The following is a 26,602-nucleotide window of genomic DNA, read 5'->3' as shown; positions in this document are numbered from 1 at the left end:
AGAAGACCGAAATTATGAATATACCTACAAACCCTGATCAAACTATAACAATAAATGGTGAACAATTGAAACAAAGCAACAAATTCACCTATCTGGGGAGGGTTATCAGCAGTGAAAATGACTCAAAAGCTGATATTAAAACCAGGATTGATAAGGCTAGGGTTGCTTTCAACAGTATACTCAATGTTTGGAATTCAAAGAAACTTGCTCTGAAAACAAAAATCAGACTTTACAACAGTGATGTAAAATCAGTTCTTCTTTATGGAGCTGAATGCTGGAGAACTGTGAAAACTGAAACAAATCAACTTAATGCATTTCACAATAGCTGCTTAAAAAGAATTTGCAAAATATTCTGGCCAAACAAAATATCAAACATTGAGCTGTATGCTAAGACCAAGTGCAATAGTATTGAAGCAGAAGTGAAATATAAAAGACTCAGGTGGTTAAGACATGTGTTCAGAATGGAACAAAATAGGTTTCCAAAAAAGTGCTTAAAATGGAACCCCACCACTGGTAAACGTAAACAGGGATGACCAAAAATGACCTGGAGGCAGAGCACTGAAAAAGACCTAATTAATTTAGAATTAACATGGGGAGAAGCTGAGAAACTTGCCAAAGACAGCAGGAATTCATGGAGGAACAAGGTGTCCGTATTCTCTGGCCTTCACAGTCAAAAAGAGAGATGCGCCTGATGATCTTTGGTGTTTAAGGTCCGATTTCAACATTTTTTTAGTTAAAAATATCAAAATTAAATTTCCCGTTGTTTTGAGCATCCAGTATGTAATTTACTTTGACCGTCAGTCTGTTAGTCATAGTACTGATATAAAGTATTAAAAAATTAAAAACAAATGTTGAAAAGGTTTCGTGATTTTTCCCCAATATACATGTTTTTGACAACTAATCTTTAAATTCTTATACATAATTTTTGTGCTTCGCTACTTATGGATGTTGTCATCCTTGTTTCATAGTAATTTACAAGTGTGATCCTGATTGTTAGTCTCAAGGAAACTTTGAATGAGTACTGTGGCCATAAAAATTTGACTTCCAATTTTAAACTTTTCTAATAGTCAAGAATAGACATAATATATCTAGATGGTCCATCTCACCCCATTTTTCGCCAAGCTTTAAAAAAGGATATTTAGCTGACAAAAACCTTTTTATAATTTTCAGAAAGTTAACTTTATCCTAAAAAATAATAGATTATTATGTGGTTTGTCATGTTAACATTATACGAGGGAAGAAATTTTTTCACGAAATAATTATCCTATTGGTTGATTTGAAGTATGTCTCTAGGCTATCTCTATTATATCAAGTCTGGCAGAAAAAATCATAAATGCTTTGAAAGAATCTGTTAAAATATTAAAATTTTGATAGCAGTTAATCTTACTGTGCTACTGTCTCGATTAATTGTCCCATGTTGTTGTTGTTGTTGTGCCATGATTCTCTGAAGTTAGGACTCAGATGCACATGGAGATTGGAAGTGAGAATCCTTTGGCCAATCTTAGATTGGTAAGCTTCGCGCACAGCTGATTGTATTCTAAGTTACATTACAAGCTGACCCGCAATTCTCGTGGAAGCTATTCAATTATTACATCACCCTGGCCTAGAGTTTTGGCAGGTGTTCCATATTAAGCCACCCTAATTAATGGCACTCTCATACGAGGAGCATGGATGAGGGAAAGCATGGTTAGAGCTGCTTGATTTGTAGAATCCTAACTTCCTACAAATCTCCCCCCTTACAACCCTAGGGCATCTTAGGGAAGATTGCGTGATCATAATCTTACAAATTGCGACAGCATTTGTCAACCAAGTGCAAAGTCTATGTGGGGACTTGAACTCGGTTTCTCCCAACCACAGCGTAGTGCGCTAACCACTACACTATGGGACACCCTTAATTGTCCCATAAACTTAATCCTCGCTACTCCTTAATTATATCCTCCTAGTTACTTAAAAAATAAAAAATTTGGTAATTTACAATTTATTTTTAATGAAAGAAATAATAATACATGCTATAAAGTATAAATGTTGCATTTAAGAGTTTCAATAATAAATGTGATAAGAAAATATACATTCATTTTTAAATAGGGTTGGAAATAAGAAAGAAATTTTTCTGTTTCCCTCGAAGTGCCTAGTCGAGCACAAACCCCTTATTTTTCATAACTTGAAAAGGGAGAGAGGGAAGGGGCTAAATTTATTTGTTTAGGTTAAGTTATTTTGGGTACAAGGTAGACCCACAGAAAAAACACGTTCATTTTCAATTTACACAATAGAGGGGGGGGGGGGGGGAGGGTGACCGTGATTGCTAGGCACTTATATCTTAATCCCAATTTCAAAGGACTCAAACGTATATAAAATATCATATGAAGAAATTATAACAAGTCTTTGTTATGGATTCGAATAAACAATTTTCTGATTTATAATACTAAAAAAATGAAATAATGTGGGTATATATTTTAATTGTATCTAATACAGAGTTTCTTCAACTTGGTTTTCCTGATAATAGTTTTCTTGTTTTATTTTGACATAACTTAAAACTTTGGTTACTCATATAAATTCTAGTCCAAAATGTTCCCTTTTCTAAGGGAAATATATAGGTAACATGATGTTTCTCTGTCTGTGTCAGTGTATCTGTACCAAGGAATCTCGCTAACGTAACCACTGGGCCGATATAGTTCATATTTACAATGTAGCTAGGTCCTTCTAGGTCCAGGGAAGGGTTATAGCATTTTTTTTTGAGGAGGGGGGGGGGGGGGCTCCACTTTTAATGAGAAATCGTCCATGGAAAAAATATCTCGTCCCCAAACCCGAAAAAAGTCTATTATTATTTTTTTAAAACTAAGATGTAAAGGGGAGGGTCGACACTGCAATCTCTTTCCCCTAATTGCACCTAGAGGCTAGTATAACCGCTAGTATTCGATAAAAAGTAAAATTAAAACAAGAAAAATTCCTTCTCCATAATGCTGAGGTATTCAGCATAGGTGATCTTCTTAGGAACAATATCCTGTAGAAACTCCATGCTGTCCTTCTTGCCAACAATGGTGGCCAGGTCCTCGTACGTCAGCTCCTGGTCGTTCCCATACCTCTGGGACAGCTTAGTCATGTACATGATAAATACTTCGGTTGCCTAAACATAAAAATATTTGTTTATAAGTAGAGCAGTAAGATAGGTAATATTACATGAATGACATAAAAATAAAAGATACTTACTTTTAATAGTGGAAAAATGTTACGCATACCGTTAGAAATGTCATGGATATCCGGCAGTAAAAATCAGCCAGATATCCGGTATCCGGATAGTTTCAATATCCGGTAACCGGCCGGATATCGAAAATGACCGGATATCCGGCCCAACCCTAAATTTTCTTAAACACCCAAAAACTAGAGTTTATGACGATTTTAACGATATGCATAACATTTTTCTATTATTAACACAAGCCGCGCAATTTGAATTTTAAAAATATACGCATTTTAGCAAACCCTTTGGATTGGTCATGATCCAAAAATAGGTACTTTGGAAAAACCGGTTTTTAAGGCATAATTTGTTGAAAATTACCAGTATTTTTTTTATACAAATTGCCCCAACCCAATGAAGAAATTAAGATATAGATTATTAATTTCTGTCAATGGCAAGTGGTTTATATTGAGCAATACTTTTTTCTTATTAAAAAAAAAACCTGTATAATACTTGAAGCATATTGGTATACTACACGTGAATCTTCACCGCAAATTTCAACTGGTAATTTTATTTGAGAGCTGGAAAACAACGGTTCCCCTTAACCGTACATACACACGGACGGGCAAAAAGAGTTAAAAAGTAGCTACGCTACTAAAAATAATTCTAAGAAGATAGATAGCATACCTAAAAAATATAAAATCTGTAGGTACTACCAAAATTCTAAAGTTTTTACTTTTTTTAGTGACTTATAGACCAATAAACAACAGCTATTCTAATACCATTAAGGTGTCCATGTCCCATTATCAATCCTCATAGTTTTACTTAAAACGATAAAAAGTATCATATATTCAAAATTATTGCTTCAACAAAACACCATTTTCCCTGCACAAAATAGAACAAAATTATTTCTTACCTTAGTGATAAGAAACAAGCTTTCATTGCTGATTTGGTCGACATCAGGGGAACTCTTCATAATAGTCTTAACTCTACCCATGGGAAGGATCGTGGATTGAGACCTGAAATAAGAATTTATTGTTGGAAGAATGTCTTGGCAAATAAACAGTTAAAACCCATTTTAAACTGGGAAATTTCCAAAACTATCTTCACATGACATAGTCCTTTGATCGAAAATAAAGTGGTCATTTAATACTTATATTTGCGGGAACTTTTGTTTAATGAAATCTTCCAATTTTTAACATTTACAAAACAGCCTGCTTTATTGCTTCAAGATCCATGTCAGATCTATATAGGAAATAAATGTCTATAAATGAGCTCAAGTTTTCCAAGGAATAAATGTTTAAAACTCATAGTGCTCCAATAATCCATAATAAACTCTCATTGGCCAGAAGGATAAGACCCATTATTTTATTTTATTAAAATTAATTTATTTTTTTCATTTCATGTTGCTATTTACATTATATTAAAGTTTTTGATTTATAATCATAAAAAAGAAAATTTAAATTTTCTACATAGTAAATTTAAGAAAACTCTGTTTTAAAAGAATCAGATTGTGGCGACACTTCCTTTTGTGTGTTCAAATATTAAAACTAAAATTTTAATCATATTAACCCTTTGGCGATGGTAATGTGAAGAAAAAAAATATAATTGAAAAAATCTTTTTAAAATTATTTAAATTATTAGATATTTACTTCTTTCTTTTATATAGTAATGACGGGGGAAGAAAATTAATTTATTGAGAAATAGATATATAGATATGTACTCATAGAAAACTAGCCAATAGTGAGATAGTTATATCGAACCAACTCTAGTTATTATATATTAACAGTAACTATTATCGTATACGCCGAAAACTATGTATTTATCATAAGTGAATTTATTTTTTTTCTTGGTTTTAAGGTGTCAATCTTCGGGGGTACTGAGGTGAAATCAAAATTTCATTCCTATAGGTATTCTTGTTTCGACAAAAAAACTGACTCCATTCTTTTTTATCCAAAGTGTGGAGAGTATATTATGAATCATGATGTTGTTATTTTAGAGGATTAATTTAATTTTGTATCCGTGGATCACTGTATGTATTATAAGTATATATATACATATTCTTACCTAAGTGGGGAATTTGTGTTTTCTTTTGCTTTTAAGGTGTCAATCTGAGGAGTGCTTGGCAATGAAGTAGTCATTTTTTAAGTATTTAAGATTTTCTGAAAAAATACAACAACTTTCAGATTAGTTATTTTCAATGTGATATATAATATCAAAATAAACAATTTCGAATGAACAATAATTCCATAACCGACAAAATGGACTAGTATATATTAAGATAACATATTAATAATAGTCGTTAAAATTAAAGTTTTGAACACTGATATCGAATCAAACAAATGATTAAGATAAGGAAAATAATATAAAAGGAAGGTTATTTGACTCAATTTCAATGTTAGCAAAAAATTATGGTAAAAGTTTCAGTCATTTTAACTAACATAATTTTCACAGGAAGGTTTGGTGCGTAGTTATTAGATGTATAACTAAATTTAAACGTTGGTTTGATTGGTAAAATATGCAGTTCTTGTTTCCAAAAGAGACTTCTGCCATTTTTTCACAGCCTAAAATAACATAAGCAAGTTAATTCAAAAATACTAACGAATGTGGCGTAACGTGTAGCTCATCGACTAGTTGTAGGGAAGGTTCTAATCTCGGTCCTACATTGCGTCATAAACAAAGACTTTTAAACTAGTTTCTACTGCTACTATGCTAAGTGCGCGACTAAATAATTTGAGTAAAGGGGAATGCCTTGGCCCAAAACAGGTGCAACTCATTACCATGCACAATTAGAACTTCCAGACAAAGGTCGTGCAATCAAAGGGTTGGTTGTCTAAATGGAGTAAGATTATATAACCATGCATGCACACCCTGACGAACGATGCATGATTTTTTAGTATGACTCGGAGCCACACTGGAAACAATATTGACCTGAGTTTGAAAGCACGTCATTGTTGAATCAAAGAACTGTTGTAGAAAAGGTCCGCGCTTCTCTTTCTTCTCATATTCAAAAGCCTGAAAAAAGATTAACTAGTTCATGTAACACAGCAATTAGAAAATTAGGGTATGTTAGTACGTCTTCTCTAGTTTAAGTATAGCTAAGAGTACAGCCTCTAAGCACTCAGTTTATTCTAGACGTTACAATCTGAGTAGTTTCTTTCTCTCATATGATTTCCCTTAAATCATTAGCTTGTTATAAACAGAAGTGTCCATGTTTTTATTGTTTATTCGTTATGTACAGAGAGTAACAATTTCAATTAAACTAAAATCAATTCAAATTGTTACCTACTGCTGCCCCCAATCATTGCGAACCAAGAAATAAATCTCAAGGTTTTAAATGCGGGAAGCAATAATATAGCTAAGGCGTATTAATATCAAGATTTGTTTTAAATCAAAGGTGGATTAATTGAGAGGGAGGGTTAAAATGAAGCCCAGGTTAGAATAGAGGGAGCGCGAATGCAGGACCCCCCACTCCCTTCCTGGCCACAAATTAACCCCTACCCCCCTCATTTAAAAATCCTTCAAAATAAAATCTTGATATTAGACTGTGACCAAAATTAAATATTTAGCAAAACCTCAGACAAGATTATTTTTAAAATGAAAATCTTGCAAAAAAACATTGAAGTTGAAATGGTCAGGTTAGATAAAATTGGAGGTTTCTTTTTAAGTTTGGTCAGTCAGCTAGCATAACTTTATACAAGAATTTATACTAAAACATGGATGATAACATCCATAAAAGCGAAGCTCCCAAGTCAGATTGTAGGATTAACGAACATTAACCTTTGTAGAGTGTTAGAAATTAATAAGCAGAATACTAATTTTATAACAAATTAGTACCTTCATTAATTTGTAGCAATAAAGGATACTGTAAAAAGGACTTCATTATAGAGATGCTTTTCTTAAGAAATTGTTCCTCATTGTACTAGGAATCATTAATTCAAAAATGGCATGAATAGGATGATTAATAATACATAAAATTATTGCCACAAAAGTTTTAAAGAGAATGTTTTATTGGACCTACAGACTATCTTGTAACGATCATAGAGTTGCTACGCTTTATAAACCTTACCAATGGTACAGAAATTATAATGCAAAGTTTGAAAGTTTTTAACTTACATGCATACATTAACGTTTAGAACTATACTGACTGACGGATCAATCCTAATTATAGAAAGCGTCGCTATTAACAAGTGTACCTGAAGAATCATATCAAACTTGTCATAATCTTTTGTGAGGATTGCATTGAAATCACCGGCTTCTTGATTCTCATAACGGCTAAAAATAAACAAAATATATTTTTTTAAGCAGAGTAACAAGAGGGGGGGGGGAAGTTTTGACACATTTGCGGAAACAGTGTGTATAGGCTTTATCTTTGAATTGAGGGGATCTATCCTCTCAGTCCAAAGATAAAGCCTATACACACTGTTTCAGTATTTACGCAAATGTGCGAAAACTCCCCCCCCTCTTAAATAATTTTAACAATAGCATTAATTGCTGTTTTTACAAATTTTAATATTAAAGAGACAATATATTCCCATTACTTATGAACAAAATTACACCTTCTGTCAGGGGTGTATATTCTGCACAAGATTCATTTTTATTCCCCTGCTGCCAAATTTTTTATTTTTTCCCCTTCCTAGTTTTTTCCTAAAAGGAAGGAAATAAAATGGAAAAATATTTTCAAAACTCTTTATTTTATTCATAATATCCCCCCCTCCCACATATTCTTTTAGTTTGTTTTTCACCAAAAAGGTGAGAAAAATGGAAAAAATGCTTTCAGTTCTCTTAATTTTTACATTTTTTCCCCCAACCACATATTTTTTATTCCCCCCCCCCCCCCTCAGCAGGGTCATATCTTAAAATTTACACCCTGCCTTCTGTAGATTAGAATTATTGGTCGAATTTTAACTTCACTAGTTTAGAACCTACCATCCCTCCATCCCTGATACTTTGAACTGACCTGAAAGGTACGAGTAATCCAAGTGCAATGGTTTCAGGTAAATCTCTGGTAAGATCCTGGAAGGCAGCAAGTTCACGAGCAGCTTTATCCTCTACAGAAACCTTAAAATATAATTTAATTAACATGAAACCATCATTTTTAAAATATGACAAATTGAAATTTATTTCAGCTTAATTATAATATTCAACAAAGAAATATTTTATTTTGTTTACGGGTGGGTTTGCCGAGTTATATCCTCAAAGTCCCATGTCTTATAAAAAAAAGATAGATTTTATGTATTTAGGGGATGGAGGGTTGATTTTTTTGTGACAGAGCAGGGGTGAACCACTCCTTAAGTATTGCTTAAAACTAGGGTTGGGCCGGATATTTTTTTGGCCGGATACCGGATATCCGGCTGATTTCAAATGCCGGATATCCGGTAACCGGTCGGATATCCGGCCAACGCCGGATATCCGGCAAATATCCGGTTATCCGGCCAAATTACCGGATATCCGGCCAAATTACTACATATTAAAGTTTTAAAAAAAGGATATAGTCCCATTTGTGGCAACGCACCTTAAGGGGCGATTAGTTGTATTTTAAAAATTGCTTTAAATAGGTTATTTTAGTTTAGGTTAGGTTATATTTGGTTAGGTGATTGTCCCGCAGGGTTAGGCAATTGGCCCCGCAAGGTTAGAGTCCCCCGCAAGGGGCTAGAAATAGGAGGAAAGCTACTGTGAAAATACAAATAATCGCTCCTTAAGGGTCGTTGCCACAAAGAGGACTATACCCGCAAAAAAAATTTCTTCATAAACTAGTGTTTTATATTATACTAGCGGCTGCGTCCCTAGTATCTAGGGATATTAGAAGGGACATGAAAGTGCAGAAAAATAATTAAAATCCTTACAACGACTTTTTTTATAAAAATGAAACAGCCTAAAACCACCCTGGGACCTATAAGAAGCTTCACTCTAAAGGAGTTCAGCGGTTAGCGAGATCCTTCGCTACAGACAAAAAAAAGCTTACTACTTTGTATAATAGGATAAAATTAAGATTAAAACTTAAAAATTAAGTAAGTATTAAATGATCTTTCTTCTTAGCAAATAAATCTAATGAACTATTACTTCCCTCAATCTGTAATATCAACCCCTAACGGTTGGAGGATGGGCGGGGATGTGGCGTTGAATGCCTGCCTGCCCCCCCCCCCCCTCTGTTTTTTTCTACTCCATTTTCTGTGTATAAAAGGTAGAGGGCTATAACTAAGTGACTTTCGAAATATGGGTATGACACATAACTGAGAGTTGAAATTTTTTTAATACCTCCTTCCTGGCGGGCACAGGATGCCAGCAAATCTGGTAAGGTCATTCAGGTAAAAAGTAAAAATATTTTTTTACTTAAACAAAGCATTTCATGTTATCTAATACTAAAATATCCTATAGTCGTACATCCTCATATGTAATATAGGTGTTCAAGTTGATTTCAGGTTCCAGGTATAATCCTGCAAGTCCTGAACCTCCAGGTCTCAAGAAATCTTTAAACGGTTCCTGTGACCGCAAATTTTTACTTAAAGATTTCAAATTTTAAACTTAGGCTTTTTTATATATCTTCATGACATATTACAATTTCATAAAATCTGTTGCCGTTTACCTGCAAACCGTCGGTTTGCGGCTGGCAGCTGCCAAGTACTGCTGCCACCGCCAAAATTAATGTTTTGAGTTTTCTAATATAAAATTTACATAAAGATAAACATATTCAGAAAAAATTGTTCTTCTATCTTCAATAATAAGAAAATTACAGCCATTTAAGATTAAAAAAACAGAGATTTTTGTTGTAAAATATTAAAGATTATATTGCCGGATATCCGGCCGGATAGTTTCAATATCCGGCATCCGGCCGGATATTGAAAATGGCCGGATATCCGGCCGGATATCCGGCCACACTGGATATCCGGCCCAACCCTACTTAAAACCATACAAATACAAATAGAGCACCAATAAAAACTCTACAACCCTCTTGAATATATCCTATAATTTTTCATTTTACTATTCGCAGAAAGCTGTCTTAATAGAAATATTAACTTCTAGCCTGTAGTTCTGACCTTACAATGTGGTGTAATATCTCCAATAATACATTCAGCCATGTCATGACAAATACCGATTATACAAGCATCTACTTCGACCCTAAAAGTAAAAATATTCCAGATTAAGTAGGATCACATTTGAACTAGACTCTAGAGAGGATTTGTTGGAATTCATATTAAATTCCAGTATGGGTACGAAACTGATTAATATCCGCTGGATTAGAACCGGTTTTGAGCCATACTGAAAAATCAATTATATATCCAGTTTTCTACGAATATAGATATGTACAACCATAGTACCTATTAAAACTAGTTTTGTTAGTCCGTGCCTTCGTCATTCGGGGCTAACAAAACTGGTTTTAATCTTATAATTGTACATTTTTTAACCGCGGAAAGCTGTTTATAATACGATGCGATAAATAATTATCATAAAATGAGGTTTTTAATAATACATAACGCCAAAAATACCATTCCAATACACAAAGACTTTATGACGTAATTATGTATGCTGCAAGAAATTAATTCATAAGTAGGTATAATTTTTATTTACCTGATAGGTGTATGAGAATAGATGATGCCCAAAATACCCATTCTAAACATATGCGCAGCTACCGTCTCTGGGTCACGTACCTAAAATTAAACGTTTACCACATTGGTGCCTCAAAATGCCTAGAAATGACCAACCTACTCTCCCAATTATGTTCTGTGCTCGACAAGACACTTTGAGGGCAACCACCAACACATAAACAAATTCAGATTGGGTAGTACAAACGTTCCTTGTCCATATTTTCTCGTAATCTTTTAACTATATGTTTAATTTTGTAACTGGGGGTTTACTGTATAGAGCTGGATCTTTAAATCATTTTAGTGGTGAGCCAGATCGGGGTGAGCCAACTTTCCACCAATGAGAGCACAGCATTTTATGAAATGCCGCGCTGTGATTTGCTGAAATTCGGCTCACCCCGATCGATCTGGCTCACCACTAAAATGATTTAAAGATCCAGCTCGGTACATTGATCTATCAATTGTTTTATCTCTAAATCCCAAAAGTTATTTAGGTCTTAATATTTTAGGAAAATATATTAAATAAATATTTTATTAGAAAACATTAAAAAGAGGAGAACAATAACACATATTAAGTTTAAGTGAGCTCCATGGACCTTCTCGTTTAATTTTTTTCTTCACGTTTCAATTTCTACAGGTTACCTGACATTTGACCCATCCAGTTCTCTTGAGACGCATCAGCTCAGATATCTTCATCACAAATTTTAGAAAATTTTCAAGCTCAGTCTTTTCCTAAAAAAAGGTGATTGGCAATTAGCCGTTTTAATCACATTTTCAGAAATAACAATCTCTTTACCCTAATAGCATTACCGACGGACCGCGACTGACAAAAACAATGTATGGAAAGGATGCAGTTATATCATTGGAATCTTCACAAAAGACCCCGGACACGAAAATGGACTATGTGCACGAGCAGCCAATACAACATCTTCACAAAAAAAATAACAGATACCATTATCTACCTATATTTTTAAGATCTAAAAACGGAATAGCCTAAAACCATTCCAGGACCTATGTTAAGCTTCCCTAATAGGAGATCTGAATCAGTTCAGTTCAATAGTAAATGAAATTTTAAGCTTGAGACATAAAACCTTACTACTTTATATAATGGGACTAGCGGCAGCGCTCCTTGCATCTGGAGCTCCGTATTCGATGGAGTAAGAAAAGTAGGAAAATATCCTAAAAGCAATGCACAAAAATTAAATAGCCGTAATCCATCCAGGCACCTACAAGAAGCTTCCATAAAATAGAGGACTCAATCAGTTCAGTAGTTATCGAAGTCCTAAACTATAGACCACTAGGATAACCCACCTTACAGAGTTTAAATCTGTTGGCACCCGGGAATTGGAGCAGAGCCATTCTATTAATTATTGCCTCGGTACAAACATTTTCTCCTTTTCCTTTGCATTCTTCCTCCCATCTAAACATAGAAATTAATCTTGTACCTAATATTTAAAAAAAAATTAATTGTGAGCAATTTCCCTTAAAGTATGGAGGTTTTTATGTGCGTTAGTTTATTAATTTATGTCAGGTTATAATAATATTGGGACTTGCTAGCTCCACTTGGGTTAAACATATAAAAAACTAAACCCCTCCCTCTTATTTCAGTGATTGATTGGTATAATGTAGATAAACTGAATTTATTTTAATTACATAAAAACATCTCCATCATTTTAACCTTCCTTTTTTCAGTATGGCTTCGAATCCGATTAATTTTCGCTGGATTAGAACCAGATATGAGCGATTCCGAAAATATAAGGAATCGTATCGAACCATACTACACAATTTTTAGGCGATTTTTAATTATTATTGCTGCGCTGCACATGGAATAAATTCCCCTCTTTTATTAAGTGTAAGCTTAATATTCCTTACCTTAAAAGTATTTCTTCTAGCTCAAGTATTCCTCTATAACAATTATGCTCTTTAGATCCATTTAATCTCCCCCTCCTGACAGCGGTGTTCAATCAAACCAGAGCACACAAATAGTTTTAGCGACTATTTCGCAAAATAATAATGTGATTTTTATACATCTTTTTTATATATGTAACGTTTGGGTATGTAATGATTCATGGGTGTTTATTCTGCACGGGATCCACTGCTACAGAGGAAGGGGGGGGGGGAGGATAAAAATATGTAGGAGGGGGATAAATGAAAACTAAAGAGTACTGAAAACATTTTTATCTCCTCCTTGTGGGAAAAAAACAAAAATCTGTGTGGGTGGGGTAACAAAAGTGAATAAAATAAAAAGTACAAAGATTTGTTTTTCATTTTTTACCACTCGACTCCTTGGAAAAAACCATGGGGGGGGGGGGGGAATAGGTTCACACATAACATTTTAAGACAAATTAATATATTTGCAATTGCCTTATCCCTGAGTAATTTTAGATTAAACATTCCTGATGTCAACATGTTCTTGGAACAAAGAGAAAAGTTTGTTAGCAACTAGCGGTGGTAGATGGTCACTGAAAATAATAGGGTTGGCAATCCGTATCCGAATCCGGGATCAAGAATCCGCCCAATTTTTGGTCAATTTTGGAATCCGTATCCAGAATCCGTTTTTTAATAGCGGATTCGGATTCTTAATTGGTAGGCTAACATTAGCGTCTTGAGTTTTTTCTTTCAACTCCCCTTTTAGAAGGCAAAGATTATCATCATTATATTCAAAATCTTACATTAATTTTTAGAACATATGTAAGACTTAATTTAAAAAAGCCTTTTAAAATATTGCTAGAATCCGGAATCCGCCATTTTTTGGACGGATTCTTGTGAGAATCCGAATCCGGTCCAAAAATTTGGCGGATTGCCATCCCTTGAAAATAAATACATAATATTATACAATCTTCTTTGGTGGATTAATATAATAGTAGGTTGTTTTACAAATGCAGATTAAAATTATTGCTCGAAAAGTTTGGACACTAGTCTACTAGTTGAAAAGTTTACACATTTCTAGTTTATTTATTATTTATTTTTAAACAAGACATAATCTATGAAATAAATGTTTTTCTTTTAATTCATCTAATAATAGCTAAATAAAACACGGCTTTTGATATCAGACAAAAAAAGTTTAATTTAAGAAATACTGCTGTTTTGGACTTGTATACTTTTTTTTTTATTAAACTATTCCCATATTCCCATCAAAAGTTACCTTAATATTTGTTTGACTTCTTGCGATTTTTGATCCCAATGTGTATTTTCATCGTTGCACGTTCCCAAACTACACAAACTCGAGACGAGTGCAAGCTGTACCAGTCTTTGCCTGAATTAGTTTATGTTAATATATAAAGAATCTGTATAATCTTCGTGTAATCTAGTACATAATTTCAAAAGTTTAGGGCAACTAAAAAAGCTTTACGTTTAACTATAGTTAGAAAATAACAAGAACGAACCTATTAACAGTCTCGGGTAGGCACATGGCGAGCACAGCCATTCTCCAAGAAGATTCTCCATATGTTGTCTCCCATTGTTCACCACTGAAATTATTTGAGAAATAAATAAATACAGAACGCATTCACAGCAGTACCATGATGAACCTTGAAAAACTATTAAATATAGACAACAAATATAGAACATGAAACAAGCAACTACACCCAGAAAGGAATGGGACAGTGGAAGTCGACCATCCATTATTGTTTCAGTTATAAAAAAGAAAAAAAACAAAATCGTTTCTGACAGGGGTAATTTTTCTAGAGGAGATTTCTCTTGATGGGTTATAAAACAGTTAAAAACCTTTTTCTTGACCTATAATAATTCTATTAAGGTAAGCAAGATCTTTCACTAGAAATCAGACAGACGGGCACATAGACATCTTGCAACTTTTATTAAAGCATTAATACAAATGTTTTAAACATACCTAAAAATATTCAATTTCTTACCTAGGTTCATGTTTTGCTTTGCCAATCATTTGTAGAAAATCCAGTACTTTTTCACAAGACCCGGACTCAAACTCGAGATCAAGAAAGCTTTTATTTTCTTCTTCCCTTTCCTAAAAATGATATTTCCAATGAAGTTCGGAAAAGAACGTGAGAAAAGAAATGTGCCAAGTTACTCTATTGTCTAAATGATGATACCAAGATAGAAAAAAAAATCCATTACCCCGTTCCGTCTTCATTTAAATTTCAAAATTTACCTAATCAACTAATAAACTTAATAAACAAAAACAATTTTGACAAGAATTGCCGTATGTTACATACAACAACAAAATATATTATGTCCATATTGTGTTATAATACGTCGAAAACATAAATGTTATTTTTATGTAATGTATTTTTGGTGCCTTTTAAACATCTTGAGAAAAAAAAATTACCCAAAAATTAGCTTAGAAGAGTCGAGGCATTAATACAAAAAGTTTTGGTGAATTTACTTAAATGGATGCACAAAAATATCCTCCCAAGTCCAGGAAAGCTTCCTCAAAAATAAAATTACCTGAAAGTAACCAATTTCTTTGTAGGCTTTGTACAGATTCGATTTCTCATTTACTGCGAATGTAAGTTCAGCTGTTTGATAATAATGACTGTTTTGCTCCAAATTACTAAAAGAAAATTCATAAGCTTATGGAAGCGTTTTAAATGCCTTGAGCTGGTTTTAAGCAATTTTCTGCCCCCCCCCCCCCCCCCCCCCCCACCTCACTTGTCTTCTCCTAAGGCAGGGTTTCGGATCCGCATTGATTGTATGCGGATCCGGATCCTCAAAATTTGGTCAGTGCGGATCCGGATCCTTGGACTCAAAAATATGCAGATCCTTGCGGATCCGGATCCGAAACTCTGTCCTAGGGGCAAAGCAACTAATGTAACATAATGTATGTATGCAATAATCTAATAATAAATAAAGTTACCTTATAACCTCCTCCAACAAATGACTCTTTTCACAATTTATACCTAAATAAATTTTAATTAAATAAAAAAATAGGTATATTCTAAAGGTCATAATTAAATTATGATTCGATATTATCAATAAAATCACTTCAAAAGCCTTAGTGTCAGTTCCATTAATAAGAGTGGCCTGAAGTAGGACATTTGCCACACTTAATGCTAGGTTAGGTATCAATAGATATTAAATATATCATTTTAACTAATATTAGATTTTTTTTACTAAAACTGACCTGGTGCGTCATACTCTAAAGCAGTGAAATGAACGTGAAGATGGTAGTATGAAGGTTGGTAGTGGATATAGCACCTGAAAATTAAAATGTACGAAAGTTTAAATTTGTATAGGTAATATCTATGTAGCTATTTTCTGGGTTCTATGATAGTTTTACCAAGGATAATAAATATTGACCAACAAAACAGCTGACCTAATCTACCTATGTTTATTGTTTAATATTGATAAAAGAAAACCAAACCATACATCAAACATATTACAAAGAGGAGGTTATACTATACACTATGTGCCCAGGCAATGCAAAAACTCCAAGATTCCAAAAAATGCAATTTTGGATATTGACCATTTTTATAGTTTAAGGTTAATCTTTGTCATATTTGAGAAGGATTCCCAAAGCAAGAGGTGAAAATATCAATTACTTATGATTTTACAGCCTTTAGAAGTAGCCTACCTAGATATTTATGATTTTGTAATAAAGCCTGACTATTGAAATTACATTTTATATGCAAACTTTAAATTATCGTCAAACTACCAAAAATTTAGCTACAGTAATATATTATACCTTTTTTGAAAGCTTATTGAATATACTATACGATTTTAAATTAATTTTTATACGTTTACTTCCAAAACTTATGAAAAAATTGATGTCAAAGCATTCCCCCCTAAAGAAGCAGGAATTATAATATTTTGTCATAATACTCTCAACTTCAAATAATTTGATCTTTTTTCAGCTAACGAGGCCGCATATCAGACCTTTACACATGTTTAACCAAGGCACTCAGTGAATGAATCCCGTTGGTTTCACTGGCGGCCTCGTTAGCTGAAATTTTTTTTTCGCATTTTTGTAGGTGCGGTCGGACCCATTTTATAGCATTTTTTACATAATAAAGACGAATTGAAATAACTTTTTACAAATCATTTATCGTGATATTTATAGTTCTTGATGCAATTTTTTTATACAATCCCTTATTCTTAATGCTTAAAGTCTTGCCCCTCCCCCCCACCACTGGAGGGTGGGGGGAGACCCCCCATGCACACCCCTAGGAATATTTATTTAAGCTATGTTATCGAACCTGTTGCTTCTAATCAAGGGGGGGGGGAAGTTTTGACACTTTCGCTTACTCCGTGATTATTGGGCTAGGTATTAAAGTTAGACTATAGGTTATTTGGGATAAAAGTTTACTTTTGGTTAGTACTTCACGGATTTTTAATCATTTTTTGGATAACCCCACCCCCTAGCCCCCCGGGGCTCAAAATCCCCCTAAAAATGAACCTAACCTTAATTTTCTCAGGAACCATTTGACCAAAAGAGATGATTTCTTAAACTTAAGCTTTTATGCTTATAAACTAACTTCTGATTTAGAAGTCACCCCCCTGCCACCAACCCCTAGCCCTCCGGGGCTCAAAAAAACCCTAAAAATGAACCTAACCTTAATTTTCTCAGGAACCATTTGACCATCAGAGATGATTTCTTAAACTTAAGCTTTTGTGCTTATAAACTAACTTCTAGTTTAGAAGTCACCCCCCTGCCGCCAACCCCTAGCCCTCCGGGGCTCAAAAAAACCCTAAAAATGAACATAACCTTAATTTTCTCAGGAACCATTTGACCAACAGAAATGATTTCTTAAACTTAAGCTTTTATGCTTATAAACTAAGTTTAAGTTTAGAAGTCGCCCCCCTGCCGCCAACACCTAGCCCTCCGGGGCTCAAAAAAACCCTAAAAATGAACCTAACCTTAATTTTCTCAGGAACCATTTGACCAACAGAGATGATTTCTTAAACTTAAGCTTTTATGCTTATAAACTAACTTCTTGTTTAGAAGTAACCCCCTTCAGCCAACCCCTTGCCCTCCAGGGCTCAAAAAAACCTAAAAATGAACCTAACCTTAATTTTCTCTGGAACCATTTGATCAACAGAGATGATTTCTTAAACTTATGCTTTTATGCTTATAAATTGAGTTTAAGTTAAGGAGTCACCTCCTTGCCGCCAACCCCTAGCCCCCCGGGGCTCAAAAAACCCTAAAAATGAACCTAACCTTAATTTTCTCAGGAACTATTTGTCCAATAGAGATGATTTCTTAAACTTAAGCTTTTATGCTTATGAACTAAGTTTAAGTTTAGAAATAGCCCCCCTGCCGCCAACCCCTTGCCCCCTGGGGCTAAAAAAAAACCAAAAATGAACCTAACTTTAATTAAAATTTCTTATTTGAAGAGTTAGAGGTACACTTATTAAACCAAATATGCTTCTTTTTGGATGTTATTGACATATCTGCTGAACAAAATATAATCGGCCTCCAGGTTCAGGTGCTGCAGGCCTCCAGGTCCACTCAGGAGACAGGTAAAAATTTAAATTTCTTATTTGAAGGCTTAGAGGTACACTTATTAAACCAAATATGCATCTTTTTGGATGTTATTGACATATCTCCTGAAAAAATTAGAATCGGCCTCCAGGTTAGGGTGCTGCAGGCCTCCAGGTCCACTCTCGACAGGTGAAAATTAAAATTTCTTATTTAAAGAGTTAGAGGTACACTTATTAAACCAAATATGCTTCTTTTTGGATGTTATTGACATATCTCCTGAAAAAAATTAGAATCGGCCTCCAGGTTCAGGTGAATATCTAAAATGGTTAGTTTGGAATTTAGAGGAAAGGTATTTAAATATAATAAGGTTAAAGTAAATAATATAGTCAAATTTATTGTTTACGGCTTCAATATGTGTTCCCTACAGGCTCCAGGAGCCTGCTCAACAGGTAAAAATCCTTATGTGTAATGTTTGAATTAAGATGAAAGGTTACTAAATAGAAATAAAAAATATGTACAACAAGAAACTTAATCCTAGAGGACACCTTGAGCCTGCTTGGAGCACAACTTTCTCTAAATTCAAAAAATACAATTTGTTTAATTTTCCCTATCCAGCAGTCGCCTGGAGGTCACCTAGACCCTGCCTAGAACACATATCTTTAAATAAGAACTTTTAATTTTTACCTGTCTCCAGAGTGGACCTGGAGGCCTGCAGCACCTGAACCTGGAGGCCGATTCTAATTTTTTTTCAGGAGATATGTCAATAACATCCAAAAAGATGCATATTTGGTTTAATAAGTTTACCTCTAATTCTTCAAAAAAGAAATTTTAATTTTTACCTGTCTCAAGAGTGGACCTGGAGGCCTGCAGCACCTGAACCTGGAGGCCGATTCTAATTTTTTCAGCAGATATGTCAATAACATCCAAAAAGATGCAAATTTGGTTTAATAAGTGTACCTCTAAACCATCAAATAAGAAATTTAAATTTTTACCTGTCTCCTGAGTGGACCTGGAGGCCTGCAGCACCCGAACCTGGAGGCCGATTCTAATTTTTTCAGGAGATATGTCAATAACATCCAAAAATAAGCATATTTGGTCTAATAAGTGTACCTCTAACTCTACAAATAAGAAATTTAAATTAAGGTTAGGTTCATTTTTAGGGTTTTTTTGAGCCCCGGAGGGCTAGGGGTTGGCGGCAGGGGGGTGACTTCTAAACTAGAAGTTAGATTATAAGCATAAAAGCTTAAGTTTAAGAAATCATCTCTGTTGGTCAAATGGTTCTTGAGAAAATTAGGGTTAGGTTCATTTTTAGAGTTTTTTTTGAGTCCCGGAGGGCTAGGGGTTGACGGCAGGGGGGTGACTTCTAAATCAGAAGTTAGTTTATAAGCATAAAAGCTTAAGTTTAAGAAATCATCTCTATTGGACAAATAGTTCCTGAGAACATTAAGGTTAGGTTCATTTTTAGGGTTTTTTTGAGCCCCGGAGGGCTAGGGGTTGGCGGCAGGGGGGTGACTTCTAAACTAGAAGTTAGTTTATAAGCATAAAAGCTTAAGTTTAAGAAATCATCTCTGTTGGTCAAATGGTTGCTGAGAAAATTAAGGTTAGGTTCATTTTTAGAGTTTTTTTGAGCCCCGGAGGGCTAGGGGTTGGTGGCAGGAGGGTGACTTCTAAACTAGAAGTTAGTTTATAAGCATAAAAGCTTAAGTTTAAGAAATCATCTCTGTTGGTCAAATGGTTGCTGAGAAAATTAAGGTTAGGTTCATTTTTAGAGTTTTTTTGAGCCCCGGAGGGCTAGGGGTTGGTGGCAGGGGGCTGACTTGTAAACTAGAAGTTAGTTTATAAGCATAAAAGCTTAAGTTTAAGAAATCATCTCTGTTGGTCAAATGATTCCTGAGAAAATTAAGGTTAGGTTCATTTTTAGGGTTTTTTTGAGCCCTGGAGGGCTAGGGGTTGGCGGCAGGGGGGTGACTTCTAAATTAAAAGTTAGTTTATAAGCATAAAAGCTTAAGTTTAGGAAATCATTTCTGTTGGTCAAATGGTTGCTGAGAAAATTAAGGTTAGGTTCATTTTTAGAGTTTTTTTGAGCCCCGGAGGGCTAGGGGTTGGTGGCAGGGGGCTGACTTGTAAACTAGAAGTTAGTTTATAAGCATAAAAGCTTAAGTTTAAGAGATCATCTCTGTTGGTCAAATGGTTCCTGAGAAAATTAAGGTTAGGTTCATTTTTAGGGTTTTTTGAGCCCCGGAGGGCTAGGGGTTGGTGGCAGGAGGGTGACTTCTAAATCAGAAGCTAGTTTATAAGCATAAAAGCTTAAGTTTAAGAAATCATCTCTTTTGGTCAAATGGTTCCTGAGAAAATTAAGGTTAGGTTCATTTTTAGGGGGATTTTGAGCCCCGGGGGGCTAAGGGGTGGGGTTATCCAAAAAAAGATTAAAAATCCGTGAAGTACTAACCAAAAGTAAACTTTTATCCCAAATAACCTATAGTCTAACTTTAATACCTAGCCCAATAATCACGGAGTAAGCGAAAGTGTCAAAACTTCCCCCCCCCCCCTTAATATTGTTTTTAAATCAAATGAATATCATCTTAAATGTTTCAATTTGATAAAACTAAAACCTAAAACCTTATCCACTCCGTATACACGCTCTAAATAAATAAAAGAGTTAAGCAAACTTGTAAAGAAACTAAATGATTTAAACCAATTTGTTAATAAATATATATTATACATATATAGAGCCTATGAGTATGAAGGCCTAGGGATCTAAAAGGATAAGACAATGGCCGATAAATTAAGGTACATTACCAATAATGATACACAAACTTACCTTTTTTGTAAATTACAATTAGTGGTTGAAAAGTTAAGACACTCCACTTAAAAAACAAACATGAAAATGTTATTATAAAACTTTGGGGACTAGAGTGATAAACAGCCCAATGTCCCATTCCTTCCTGATAAAGGCCCTATTGCAGACAATCAATCCTTTGACTGCAAGGCCTTTGGATTAAAGTTTTTAGTGCTTTCGGGGTGATTTGTGATGTATTCGCTTTTGTTTTTAAAACAAGGATTGTTTTGTCTATAAGTAGCGCAGCAATAACAGATAAATTTTTTAATGAAAAATTACAGTAAATTATTTTACAAAATGTTATTAACATGTTTCTTTGTTTCAAGTTATTAATGTCAACAAACCCAGGGATCTAAAGGGATAAGTTAATGGCCGATAAATTGATGAACTTATCCAACTATGATACACAAAATTACCCCTTCTGTATATTACAATTAGTGGTTTAAACGTTTGGACACTCAACATTTGAAAAAAAAAAATTTAAATTCAGTAAAAGCCCCTAAAGTTGTTAAACCAATGGATAATAAAACGTTATTATAAAGCTTTGGGGACTAGTGTAATAAACAGCTCAATGTCCACTCCCTCCCTGAAACAAATCAATTGATATATAAGTATTTCATTGATAATTTATTTATGGGGGGATGGGGGGTTAAAATGTGGTGACTTGAAACACTACATACCAGCAATTTTTTTTTGGGGCGCTACTCCCTTAGTTTTAGAGATAATTGGGTAAAATATTTTGGGTTGTGTAACTTGCGGAACCGCCGTTCACGGCCGTTTTCCGCCACAACCAAAATATTTTTTTTAATGTATTTCTCGCTGAATTAGGCAATTTGGAATCATTTGAGAGTGAGACCCAAATCGTTTTAGGATGTCACTAATCACCCCAATTTTTGGTATCTTTGAAAAAAACGACGGCGGGCCCGCCGTTTACAGCCGCCGCCGCCAAATTTTTTTTTGCATTTCTCGCCGAATTAGGCAATTTGGAATCATTTGAGATAATGTTTTTTTTTTGGCGGCGGAAAATGGCGGTTAACGGCGGGAGCGGCGATCCCGCCGCCGTTTTTTTTAAAGATACCAAAACTTGGGGTAATTAGTGACCCAACCCAAAAGATTTTACCCAATTTGAAGCAAAATTAACAGAATTATGAGTTTTTGTTTTATTTTGGAATTCTGGGCACATAGTGCTATAGAAAGCAAAAGCAATTTCTTTGAGCCCCAGTGCGTTGTTGCTTGTTATTACTGCACCACTTATGGAGTCGGACATAATTGTCCTTGTTAGTTTCATATTTAAATCTTACCTAATTTTACTAACAGGAAGACCATACTTTTTGAAAATAGCTAGTTTTCCTTGAGTCTCGAGATTTCTCAATAATGGTAGATGGGACTCGTTCAAGTCTCTAAAAAACGACCATCAAAATCAAGTTTTAAAAGGAAAGAACAGCAAACTGAAATACAGAAGAATATTAAAATCTTGTTAGTGTTGTTGCATATTTAGTTTATTTAAGTGTAAGACATTTTCTTCCAATTAGAACATTTATTTTGATTATAGATAGGCCATTGATATCAATGGTTCGATTTAGCCAAAACAAAGTAAAGTGAGAATATTCTCACATTTTAATCATGAAATATCTTTAGTTGAGATGCTATTATAAAATTCGAAATATCCGTAAGTCAGCAACGTTATTTACTCTGCTTTAATTTTCTTTAAATCATTTTGTCTCTATGGTCATCTCCGTGGTTTTTGTGGATTGTAGTCCTTGTTTAAACAATGCATTGCATATAATATGTGGTTTACCTCAAAGATTTGATGCCACGTCTATGAACAATGGCCAGCACATACAGGTCTTCCACCTGTTTACCAGTCCACTTAAAATCTGGAGCCATTAAGAATCCGTCCATGGGGTCAGCATTCTCGTAGATTATCCGATCCTGTTCTTGCTTCTTTTCTAAACAGATAGAAAAAAACATGATTCATCAATTAGAACTGGGTTAAAATATAATGACTGAGATTAATCTTTAAACGTTGAACGATCCTTTATATTACAAAACATATGGTTGTATCTCACAACTACACATGAGAACATAATAGTATAGTCTATACAGAAGATAATAATAAGTATTTCCAGTACGGCTTCGAAACCGATTAATATCCTTTGAATTAAAACCGGTTCTAAGCCACAAAGAAAAATTATATATTGGCTCGTATTATAGACAATTTTCCGATATTATTAAAATAAAAATCATAATATACCGGACTTCTGGCCCCTCAGGGCTAATAAAAAAGGTTTTAATCTTGATTTTTTCTTTTAATATCCGTGGAAAGCTGTCCATAATACGATAGATAAATAACTCAGAATTAATGTACTAATTTAAAAATCTATTACCTACCTAAAATATTATAAACCCAATCTAATGAGAATTGTTCTTTAAGAATGCACGGCAAAGTAACTCCAAGATACAGGTCTTCAGTTTCTTTCACTAAAAAAATAACAAGAATGACAACATTCGTTAAAGCGTAGCCCAGTAAAACATCCCCAAATTAATTGAAATATAGGATTGTACTTCATTTTCATTGTTGCCTACAGTTTTTAAGGGTTATTTATTTTATTTTAACATCATAAATAATAAATATTCATCGGAGATTCGTCATTTATCAGAAGGAAGGTACGATCATTAAACACAGGTTGTCATAAAAACATTTTGACATAATAATACAAATCTGATTTTATATTTTGTATGGTCCTTATAATAATTGTATTTTTTACTAACCTAGGTGTGAAGGAGAGCTTGTATATTTTTCAATATGTTTCTGCGTAGCTGGATGGATGATGTTTGCTTTAACTAAATCATAAACAAACGTTTTTTGAATAATCGAGTTATATCATCTATAATACAAAGTAGAACGATGTATGTCTGTTTGTCCGTCTGTTCCATAAGATCATCTCGGTAACCACAGAACCGATTGGATTCTACTCTTCAGGGAATATATCTATTGGTGCTGTGGTGGTTTTAATCTATTTTCTTGGGGGGTGGGACACCCCCAACCCCCCAAAATGAAAATCCCCCCCCCCCAAAAAAAAAAAATGTTTTCTGGGGAACATAAAACTAAGGACATTCTGTACCAAAGAATCTCGCTAACCACTGAACCTTTAGGTCCTGGGTAGGTTTATAACTATTTTTAGGGAGGGTACCTACTACCTACACCCTACCAATAGAAATCGACGCTAGAAAAAAAAATAACTTTTGAACTAAAACTTTGATTTGGGGAGGGTTTACTTACCCCCACCCAACCTCAAGTGCCCCTAAGAGCGTAGCCGCTACTGAGAAATATATGGTATATAAATAAAAATAAGGGTTAAAAAACAATAAAAACCATCCATGTAATATTGTAAGGCCAATACTTCCCTAGATATTTAAAGTAGGTTAAATATTACAATTTTACCTGGATTATAATTAGGATCAGGTTTCAACCAATACTGCCCATAAATATCATTCTGCATTTCATTTTCAACTCCAGTGGACCCAGACAGAATACCGGTCAAATCCTGAATATTATATGTCAAGGATGTGAGCGATATACTTTGTAAAAAAAGAAGTTACTTTACTTATATAGATTACTCTTATTAATTATTGTCAAGACAGACCCTACGTTATAAGAACCGAAACTTTACCACTAGTCATATAATATAACCATGTTAAAGACAAAATGTTTTGATTTTTCCAAGATTATTAAACTCTAGCAACTTCCTAGATTACAATACGATATGAGAACTCTGTTTTTACTGGCGCAAAAACTGGTAATTTGACTTTTGAAGCCTCAATCCTGTCATGCTTAATCTTTTACCTGCTGTGTAAATGGAAGTTTATTTATGACGACAACTGCTGGATCTGTGGATCCTTCAACCTTGAAATGCATATCTATATATTTTTTTAAAAATGTAAATTTGAAATATTTCGAAGCATTTTTAAAATCAAACAGTTGAAATAAATTAGTCTTTGAGTTAATATACTTGCTAATCCTATTATATAAAGTAGGTAATAAGTTTTTTTTGACGTTAGCTAAAGATCTTAAAAATTATGGTCAAAATTGGGTTTACTGTTCAGGGAAGCTTTATAAATTTCTTGAGGTGGTTCTTGGTTAATATTCTGGCCATGCTCCCCACCCCCCTCCTAGTGAAGCAATGGTTTATAATAAAACAATGACTATTCATCATAGGAACCCAGATGTCATTAATGTGTTTAAAACTAGTGTCCTATCTTAATAATGATAGTTTACATGATTTATTACAGATTTCATTATACTAGGTTTGAATTTACTGAGCCGATGTAGAAAAGCTTTCCCTATAAAAGTTTAGATACAAACCTCTGCTTCCACCACGGCAAGCTTAGAGCTAGCATTGTCAGAGAGTAGACGTTTAAACTTCAAGTCAGACAAATCCGTTCTTTCGCTAAAAATATGAAATTATTTTCAGTGTCCCACATATTGCATCTAGACCACACATCAGACTAAAATTCAAATTTAACTTATTTTAGAAGAGCCTTGCAATGGAAGTACCCAGCAACACGTACGTTTGGAAAAAAATTTACTTGATGTAATGGTTGGGTCAAGTGACAAGATGGAAGTTTCGCGTGTTATTTTAGACGAATGGCGTAAGGAAAATTAGTGTTTTTGCTTGAAAGTAACGACACAGTCACTCACCTACCTATATTTTTTTGATCTTTAAAGTATTGTCTTAAATGTCAAATTAAAGTTTGAAAAATGACCAAAATTAATATAATTTACCTATGATTGTCGTGAAAACGCTTACAAGCCTCGCCATTTTTAGACATATCTAATTAACTTATTTGAATTAATTAATCAAAAGCAATATCAGGATATAACAGTCATAATTAATTGAATACAAAAGACTTTAAATTCCAAGAATACAGGGATAGGACAATGAATCTAAAATTCATTTTTCTGGCTGACCTGGACTTTGGGTACTACCTAGAGTCTATGCAACGTACTTTTCTTTATTTTGAACGCTTTGGGGACTAAACGCACAGAATGTCGCCTAAAAAATTCAAATCTAATAAAGATTGCGTCAGCTAAATTGTTAGAATTTTGCTAGATAAATCTGGGCTGAAAGAAATAGAGTTTATAGAACTCTAAAATTAATTAACTGCAAATTATCCCATCCCTGTATCAGTTCAGTCAATCGATACTTCAAAAGTTCAAAACCAACCATAACGTACTTTGGCGGCTTTACATTGTTTTGATTCCAATGTTTTTAACAATAGATAAATAACGCGGCATTTGCACTCCAATTTAGGAACGACGACATTTTTATTATAATTGGAACCATTGAATAAGGATTAATAATCATTTCTGTGGAAGAGGATTTTTTTCATTTGTAGCTAAATATTTTAATCTTTATTAAACATTACTATCCTATTAGTCTTGATCTTTTTATGACTTAACACTTATTTTATTTAATAATTCCTTATTTTTGTAAGCTGTGTTATTTTTTTTTGGCAAAGAATTTTCTTTCTTTACTAAACTACTTTAATGACGTATTATTGTCATTGCCATTATACAGATTTACATAGCAAACAAAGAAAAGGTTTAT

General features: G+C 34.0%; 2 protein-coding genes across 2 annotated transcripts; both read right to left on the bottom strand.

The window, feature by feature from the left end:
• Window positions 1-1,962: 1,962 nt before the first annotated feature.
• Chrac-16 (chromatin accessibility complex protein 1) lies at window positions 1,963-5,337 on the bottom strand. The gene is made up of 4 exons (XM_080164354.1): window positions 5,240-5,337; window positions 4,089-4,191; window positions 2,950-3,124; window positions 1,963-2,495 (listed from the first exon to the last, which is right to left on the bottom strand). Exons 1-4 carry the CDS (start codon window positions 5,311-5,313, stop codon window positions 2,464-2,466), a joined length of 384 nt encoding a protein of 127 aa, XP_080020480.1. The 5' UTR covers window positions 5,314-5,337; the 3' UTR covers window positions 1,963-2,463.
• LOC145322370 (uncharacterized) lies at window positions 5,331-26,268 on the bottom strand. Its single transcript, XM_080164353.1, has 24 exons — window positions 25,777-26,268; window positions 25,357-25,441; window positions 24,838-24,897; window positions 24,436-24,538; window positions 23,763-23,834; window positions 23,382-23,471; window positions 22,789-22,939; window positions 22,292-22,390; window positions 15,854-15,927; window positions 15,587-15,629; window positions 15,178-15,283; window positions 14,628-14,737; window positions 14,142-14,225; window positions 13,901-14,011; window positions 13,156-13,217; window positions 12,628-12,706; window positions 12,067-12,175; window positions 11,398-11,487; window positions 10,742-10,821; window positions 10,210-10,291; window positions 8,133-8,233; window positions 7,369-7,447; window positions 6,104-6,187; window positions 5,331-5,736 (listed from the first exon to the last, which is right to left on the bottom strand). The coding sequence occupies exons 1-24, from the start codon at window positions 25,821-25,823 to the stop codon at window positions 5,665-5,667; spliced, it is 2,073 nt and encodes a 690-aa protein (XP_080020479.1). The 5' UTR covers window positions 25,824-26,268; the 3' UTR covers window positions 5,331-5,664.
• Window positions 26,269-26,602: the final 334 nt, after the last annotated feature.

The sequence above is a fragment of the Acartia tonsa genome, chromosome 6, assembly GCF_053477335.1.
Source record: "Acartia tonsa isolate MP-2025a chromosome 6, ASM5347733v1, whole genome shotgun sequence".
Lineage (NCBI taxonomy): Eukaryota > Metazoa > Arthropoda > Copepoda > Calanoida > Acartiidae > Acartia > Acartia tonsa.
This window is presented reverse-complemented; position numbering and strand designations above follow the sequence as displayed.